At 49.0% G+C, this 8,243-nt stretch overlaps 1 protein-coding gene across 4 annotated transcripts in view; it reads right to left on the minus strand.

The window, feature by feature from the left end:
- Window positions 1-7,382, minus strand: part of LOC119302317 (uncharacterized protein ycf45-like) — a 20,887-nt gene extending 13,505 nt beyond the window's left edge. For 2 of the 4 annotated variants that reach the window (XM_037579353.1, XM_037579352.1), the window contains exon 1: window positions 7,089-7,377. In XM_037579353.1, coding sequence (XP_037435250.1) covers window positions 7,089-7,265 — 177 coding nt within the window. In that variant the 5' untranslated portion in view covers window positions 7,266-7,377. Of the gene's footprint in view, window positions 1-7,088 lie in introns of all 4 variants that reach the window. The other 2 variants (XM_037579354.1, XM_037579355.1) reach the window with 2 other exon arrangements.
- Window positions 7,383-8,243: the final 861 nt, after the last annotated feature.

The raw sequence follows: 8,243 nt of genomic DNA on the forward strand, positions 1-8,243 counted from the left end.
GCGAAAGTACAACCGTGCCTCTCGCGGAAGCAAAACCGTGACTCTCGCGAAAGAAAGAAAAAAAACAGAAAACGCGTTTTTTTTTCATTTCCGAAAGGCACAGCCGTGACTCTTGCTAAAGCACAACCGTGCCTCTCGCGAAAGAAAACCGTGACTTTCGCGAAAGGAAAAAAAACCGCGTTTTTTCGCGCAAAAAAAATCGAAATTTTTTTCTGATCGAAAAGCTAAGAAAGACCGGGGGAAAACCAAAACGTCGAAAAAAACTGGAAAAAAACGTTTAAAAAGCCGAAAACACGTGCGGAAAAATAAAAAAACAAAATCCGAAGGGAGCGTCCAAAGCGCGACACGTGGCAAATGGCTGAGAGCGCGCCAAGTGGCGCTGATCGTTGCGAGGCTCCCGAAGGAGCGCTCGTTAACTAGTTGCTCCCACTTATTTTCCTACGCACACAGCTGGCAGAACCCTATTTACCGCACAGAGCGTCAAATACCCAAAGTTTCACACAAGTCGCCTAATACTGGGCCCGCCAATTTTCGCTTTATCCTGTATTCTGTCTTTTTTTCCTTTCTTTTTCTTTTTCTTTCCTAATTATTTTTACGTTTTACCCTTCAAAGTTTAATTTCGTTTTTTTTATGATAGGTTTAAAAAACTGTTTGAAATTTCAAAAAATGTTCATGTTTCAAAGAATATACGCAAATTCATTCTTTTTTTATGATAGGTTTAAAAAATTAAAATATGTTTCAAATCTGATGCTGCATTATGTTCTTACATATCCGCGCTTCCATTGGTCAATAGAACGTGTTTGTTCAACTAGCTAGCAGCATGTCATCGAGTCTTTGATTTATGTGCTGCAATTAGTAATACATTTGGTTACGCTGTGATAGGAGACGCCGACCAACCCCACTACTATCAAGATCTCATCGGCCAAACATGACCCACGAGAAGACCGCAGCTCCTAGCTCTGTCGGCCACCGCTACGGAGACTATTTTCGGAGGACACATCATTTCTCTCCCGTTGCTTGTCGTAATAAATATCTCCCGTTGCAACGCACGGGCATATGCGCTAGTTACTCTTAAAGAAATAATAGCACTTATCCTTGGCCCTTTTAGGCATGGTCTTGTCCCAATGCTCAGGTATCATAATATCTGCAACTGGAAGTCATCCTCCACTGTTCAGAAATTTCCTCAAACTAAAGCAGATTCTTTTAATTATACAGACAATTGAAACAAACCAAGCAGCATAAAAGATTTGAAACATCAGTAACATAGCTCTTAAATAACTGGTAGAGGCCCAATTTGTTACAATTTTTAGGCAGGGTCCCAATTTATTACTACTGCTAGACCTCTACCGACACTTCATAACATGTATTGTGTCAGCGACCCAGTTGCTGCTACTACACCAAGCGCCCAGAATGCTGCCATGGCAGCCAACCAAGCAGCTAACAGCGCTGCCATGGCAGCCAACCTAACTGCATCCACCAATCAGGGCGAGGGGCGCGTCATCGGTCGTCCACGTCGGATCGTGCAGCCCAATCGCAAGTATGTGGGCCCCGCGTGGACCAACACTACTTAAGGAAGGGAAGGCCAAGGGAAGAGACATCCGGGCTTGGATCAGGAACACGGCACGACACGGCATCCACCTACTTTCCCCTTTCTTCTTTCTCTGCAAGCTGTAATCGAGAGAGACTCGTGTGTATCCCCAAATCTGTAGTTGTGTATGAGAAATACCATGAGCATGATCTAGATCCTAACATCGTGGTATCAGAGACCAACCACCACCCTCCCGCCGTCCCTCCGCCACACCACAGTTCATCAACGTCAAATCTGGAGACCCGTCGTCAACACCAATCTCGCGCCGCGCTCATCTCAAGGATGGATCCCGAACTGCGCGCATACCTCGATCGGTTGGACTCCAACGCCAACGAACGCGCGGCCGCCGCCGAGACCAAGTCCAACGAACGCCGCCGCCGCAGACGCCAAGACCAACTCCATCCTCAAGGCGCTCGATGCACAAACCGAGCGGATCGACGCTCTGGCCGCCTGGAGACCAGAGCTTGAAGCCCGCTTCGCTAAGCTGGAGCTCTCCGTCGCCGCGTTGCAGGCTGCGTCACCTGCGGCCCCGGCCTCTCCTGGTGGAACGCCGTCGCCGCCGCCCCTCTTCACGGCGCCCGGCGAATTCCACTGGCAAACTAGCCACGGCGTGACGCATCTTCCCGAAGGATCCCCGTAGGTGACCAGGGAGTCACCGGCGGCCCCTCCGGTCACGGGTACGGTCGCCATCCCCCCTACCTTATCTGCACCGATCCTCACAGCCATGGGTCACCAACCGCCGACCATGTCGCTTCCTGTTTTTTCCGGCGACAATCCTCAGCTGTGGCGGACACTTTGCGAGCAATACTTCACCATGTTCGCTGTCCATGAATCCTATTGGGTTTCAATGGCCGTTCTGCACTTCTCCGGCACTGCAGCCATCTGGTCGCAGTCCGTTCAGAAATGCATCAGTAACATGGGGTGGGAGCAATTTACAACTCTGCTTTCCACTCGATTTGGCTGAGACAAGCGCCAGATGCTGCTTAGGCAATTTTACGCTATTAAACAACATACCTCTGTTGCTGATTTCATTGAGCGTTTTGAGACTCTGATGCATCACCTGATTTCATACTCTGAACTAACTCACCCGTACTTCTTTTTGACGCGATTTGTGGAGGGCCTTCGACCGGATATTCGGGCGGTGGTCCTGCTCCAACGCCCTCCTGATCTCGACACCGCATGCTCGCTGGCCCTGCTTCAGGAGGAAGTGGCCGACGGCGAGGCTCTCCTTCAGAGCAGCAAAGGGAAGATGTAGTCATTCAGTTCTCAATACAAGGCCACACCAAGCCCAATTCCTGCTCAACCATATTTCAGTCGTCCACCCGCACCCACAGTAATTGCAGAGGATCGACGAGGTACTGATGCAGCCAGAGCAACGGGTGATAACAGTAAGATCAGCACACTCAGGGCCTTTAGGCATGCTCGTGGCCTTTGTTTTAAGTGTGGAGAAAGGTGGGGTAAGGATCATACTTGTCCGAACACCGTTCAAATCCATGTGGTTGAAGAACTATTGGACATGATCACAAATACAGAAGGCAGTGACAATTCCGTCCCAATTTCACCAGAGAGTAATGAAGACAATTTATGTACACTGTTTCGCCAAGCAATTGATGGATCCTCCGACCCCAATGTGATGCAGATTCAGGCTTGGCTCCAGGACAGAAAGATGCTTCTGTTAGTTGATTCTGGAAGTTCCTCTTCATTTGTGGACACTCGAGTTGCGGCTAAGTTACAAGGCCAAACTGCACTTCCAAAACCATGCAGAGTTAAAGTGGCTGATGGGGCAATTATTCAGTGCAATCAGTACATTCCTCGTTGTGCTTGGTTTACACAGGGCCATGAATTTTGTACTGATTTTAAGATCATTTCTCTGGGGGCTTATGACGCCATCCTTGGCATGGACTGTCTCAGAAAACACAGCCCAATGAAGGTTGATTGGGAAGCCCAACACCTGTCTGTAACAACACCCACAGGAGCTGTAGAGATCCAGGGAATTCCTGCTGTACAACAACAATGTTCAGTCATCTCTGCTTCTGAACTTCTAAAAACTTGCAAGCACGGTTCAGTTACCTATGTGGTTCACTTGGCTACCTTATCTAAAGAAGGTGTTGCCGACACTCCAATCCCCACTGACATTCTCCGTGTTCTGGAGCAGTTCACAGATGTGTTCGAGGAACCAACTTCACTACCTCCAAGAAGGGCTTGCGACCATCGGATACCACTCATCACAGGGGCTCAACCGGTTAACTTGAGACCTTACCGATACAAACCAGAGCTCAAAACGGAGATTGAGCGACAGGTTCAGGAACTACTAGACGCCGGCATTATTCAGAGAAGCAACAGTCCATTTTCCTCTCCAGCTTTGCTCGCTAAGAAGAAGGATGGTTCCTGGCGTCTCTGTGTGGATTACCGCTGCCTCAATTCCATGACGGTTGTGAGCAAATACCCAGTTCCGGTAATAGATGAGCTCCTTGATGAACTTCGAGGGGCGCAATGGTTCTCAAAATTAGATCTGCGTGCTGGCTATCATCAGATCCGTTTAGCCGAAGGGGGAGAGTATAAAACAGCTTTCCAAACACACTCGGGCCATTGGGAATACCGTGTCATGCCGTTTGGGGTTGCTGCAGGACCAGCAACCTTCAATGGGGCCATGAACATTACTCTCAAGTCAGTGAACAGAGTATGTGTTGTGAACTTCTTCGACGACATCTTGGTTTTTAGTAAAACTCTCCGCGAGCACAAGCAACACCTCACTCAAGTTCTGCAATTGCTCCGTGCTGATCAGTGGAAGGTGAAGCAATCCAAGTGTTCTTTCGGCCAACAACAGATCACTTACCTCGGACATATGATCAGTGCAAAAGGTGTCGCAACTGATCCCAGCAAGATCCGCACGATCGAAAAGTGGCCAACACCTACATCCGCAAAAGAAGTCTGGAGTTTCCTCGGGCTAGCAGGATATTACCACAAATTTGTCAAACATTTTGGTATCATAGCTCGCCCACTATTCAACCTACTCAAGAAGAACCAACCCTTCCTCTAGACATCTGAAACTAACACTGCTTTTCATCTGTTACAACAAAGTTTGATTTCTACTCCGGTGCTTCAGTTACCAGACTTCTCGCAACCATTCATGATTGACACGGATGCCTGTGACTATGGAGTAGGGGCGGTCTTACACCAAGGAGGTCACCCCATAGCTTACATGAGCAAACCATTAGGCCCCAAAAACCGTGGCCTCTCGATTTATGAAAAAGAATGTCATGCTATACTGATGGCTGTCGAACAGTGGCGACCATACCTGCAGACAACGGATTTCACTGTCAAAACAGATCAACACAGCTTAGTTCACTTGGATGATCAACGTTTATCTACTCCTTGGCAGCAAAAGGCATTCACTAAACTACTCGGTTTGCGGTACAAAATCTGCTATCGACCGGGGACAACCAACAGTGCTGTTGATGCTCTATCACGCCGTGGACACCCTGAAGTTCAACTAACCGCAATTTCTGAATGCAAACTTGCTTGGTTAGAGGATGTCGTCGCCAGTTACACCAACAACATTCAAGTTCAGAAGATCTTTGCCAAATTAGCAAACCAACCAGATCCCAAGCAACGGTTCTTTGTCCAGAACGGCTTGCTTTATTTCCGGAACAGACTGTGGCTTGGTGGAGGTCCTGAACTTCAACAGAAAATCATGCGTGCGTTTCATGATAGCACGGTGGACGGCCATTCAGGTTTTCCAGCAACATACCGCCGTTTGCGCCATCTCTTTGCTTGGCCCAAGATGAAGGAGCAAACCCGCCGCTATGTCCAAACTTGCTGCATTTGTCAACAAGCAAAACCTGAGCGCGTCAAGTATCCCGGGTTGTTGGAGCCTTTACCAGTACCGGAAGGAGCTTGGGAGGTCGTAACTATGGATTTCATCACGGATTACCTCAATCCCACAAATACAACTGCATCCTCGTGGTGGTGGACAAATTCACCCGATATACACATTTTCTTCCTCTCAGCCATCCTTTCACTGCGGCCAAAGTTGCTCACTCCTACCTTGACAATGTCTACAAGCTTCATGGACTACCTGCAACAATTGTCTCCGATCGAGACCCTGTCTTCACCAGCAAATTCTGGAAAGAACTTTTCCGCGTCATTGGAACTGAACTAAATATGAGTACACCTTATCACCCCCAGACCGACGGGCAGACTGAACGAGTCAATCAATGCTTAGAGATCTACCTCCGGTGTTTCATCCATGCCTGTCCAAGCAAGTGGAGTCAATACTTAGCACTTGCAGAATTTTGGTACATTTCGAGTTATCATTCCGCCCTAAAAACATCACCATTTGCTGCTCTTTACGGCCACGAGCCTCGCCACTGGGGCATTGTTGCAGCCTCAACATGCAAAATTCCTGAACTCAAGGAATGGCTCGAGGAGCGCAAGATCATCCAGCAGGTTCTGAAACAACACCTTCACCGTGCACGCAACATCATGAAAGTTCAGGCTGACAGGAAACGCACTGACAGAACTTTCCAGCCAGGTGACTTAGTGTTCATCAAACTTCAACCGTATGTGCAAACCTCGGTCCAACGTCGAGCTAATCACAAACTGGCCTTCCGGTTCTTTGGACCCTTCAAGGTGCTGGCGGCCATCAATCCTGTTGCCTATAAACTGGAGCTACCAGCAGACTCAAAGGTGCACCTTGTATTTCACGTCTCTCGGCTTCGGCTAGCTCTTACCCCAGGCACAACAGCTTCATCGACTCTGCCACAACCCTCCGACATCGAGCTCACTCCAGTGGAGATCCTCACACGTCGCTGGCGCAAGACCCCTTCCGGTCGACGCGAACAACTACTGGTCCGCTGGTCTGATCCGGCCATCCTTGATGCCACCTGGGAATATGTTGTAGCACTGAAGGAGCGCTACCCTGATATTCCGGCTTGGGGGCAAGCCGAGACTCAAGAAGGGGGAGATGTCAGCGACCCAGTTGCTGCTACTACACCAAGCGCCCAGAATGCTGCCATGGCAGCCAACCCAACTGCATCCACCAATCAGGGCGAGGGGCGCGTCATCGGTCGTCCACGTCGGATCGTGCAGCCCAATCGCAAGTATGTGGGCCCCGCGTGGACCAACGCTACTTAAGGAAGGGAAGGCCAGGGGAGGAGACATCCGGGCTTGGATCAGGAACACGGCACGACACGGCATCCACCTACTTTCCCCTTTCTTCTTTCTCTGCAAGCTGTAATCGAGAGAGAGACTCGTGTGTATCCCCAAATCTGAAGCTGTGTATGAGAAATACCATGAGCATGATCTAGATCCTAACATATTGGTTGTTGCCACGGTCCTTTAAGAAATTTGATGTTTGTTTAAGCTTGTGCTTCTAGGAGCATAGAAGCACCAAAAGCTAAAGCTCCAACCCAAACAAAGAGGGCCTTAATTATTTCAGTGGAATAGAGGAAATTAACTAGCAGGTTAAAAGGGGTAAAGAATCGAAAGAGAAATGGACCTGCAGAAGCTCAGAGAGGTCGTCCTCAATGACGACGAAGCCCCCGCCGGCGACAGCCTCCGGGGCGCAGCGGGCGGTTCCGGCCCAGGCTCTGTGCGGCCGCCTGACGGGTGGCGGGGGTATGAGACTTGGGGTGGGTAGGAGGAAGATGAGGATTCGAGCGGGAGACGGGATCATGTTGTACAAACAACGGGCAACCGGAGAGCGCCGGCAGCGGCGGCGGTGACTGAGGCGAGGAAGGTGCGGTGTTCGTTACTTCTGCTGGATAATGGAGGCTTCGCGCGGTTTTGGTCGCTTATTATGTACTCCTATCTATATTTCGGGAAAATTTTAATAGCACATGTCTGTTAATCTTTCTAGCCCAAAACGAATGTCACGTAGAGCTACAGACTGAGCATATAAGTGTTGTTGTTTTTGCCGGATGAGCATTTTTTATTTTTTCAAAAAAAACTTTCGATCTATTTATCTTCGATCATAGTAGTATAACGAACGCTAGAAATAATAAAAAATATATTCAGATCCTCGACCACCTAGCGACTATTACAAGCACTGAAGCGAGCCGAAGGCGCGCCGCCGTCATCATCCCTCCCTTGCGGGAGTCAGGCATAACTTATTCTAGTAGACAGTCTGAAAATCGTCATGCTAAAGTTTCATAGGACCAGCGCACCAGAACAACAACCATCGCCGATGAAAAGAATGTAGATTAAAAGGATCCAACCCAAAGACACAAAAATATAGACGAACAACAAACAGATCCGAGCAAATCCATCGAGGATAGATCCGCGGGGGGGCACACCTCCACCGGCCCACCAACAATGCTAGACGCATCGCCGAAAATGAGGGCTAGGCGGGAAGACTTTTATTCCATCTTCAAGGAGTTGCCGCCGTCTCCTCTTCCTGAGCAGGACACAAATCCTAACAAAACACGAAGGAACGACTAACAACAAAACCATCCTGCCGCCCCTTGCCAGGATCCACCGCGTTAGGGTCACTGGAGACGAGGCGGACCTGCAGTGACGCTAGCGAGAGGCATATGAACCTTGGCTTTGTTTTGGAGGAGAAGGTGATTCAGTTGCGAGATGATATAAGTGTTAATAAAACTAATAACTAATACTGGTACACGGTGTTTTTGGACTTTTTTTAGTACCGGTGTTT

The sequence above is a fragment of the Triticum dicoccoides genome, chromosome 5A (genome assembly GCF_002162155.2).
Source record: "Triticum dicoccoides isolate Atlit2015 ecotype Zavitan chromosome 5A, WEW_v2.0, whole genome shotgun sequence".
In the NCBI taxonomy this organism is placed as follows: Eukaryota; Viridiplantae; Streptophyta; class Magnoliopsida; order Poales; family Poaceae; genus Triticum; species Triticum dicoccoides.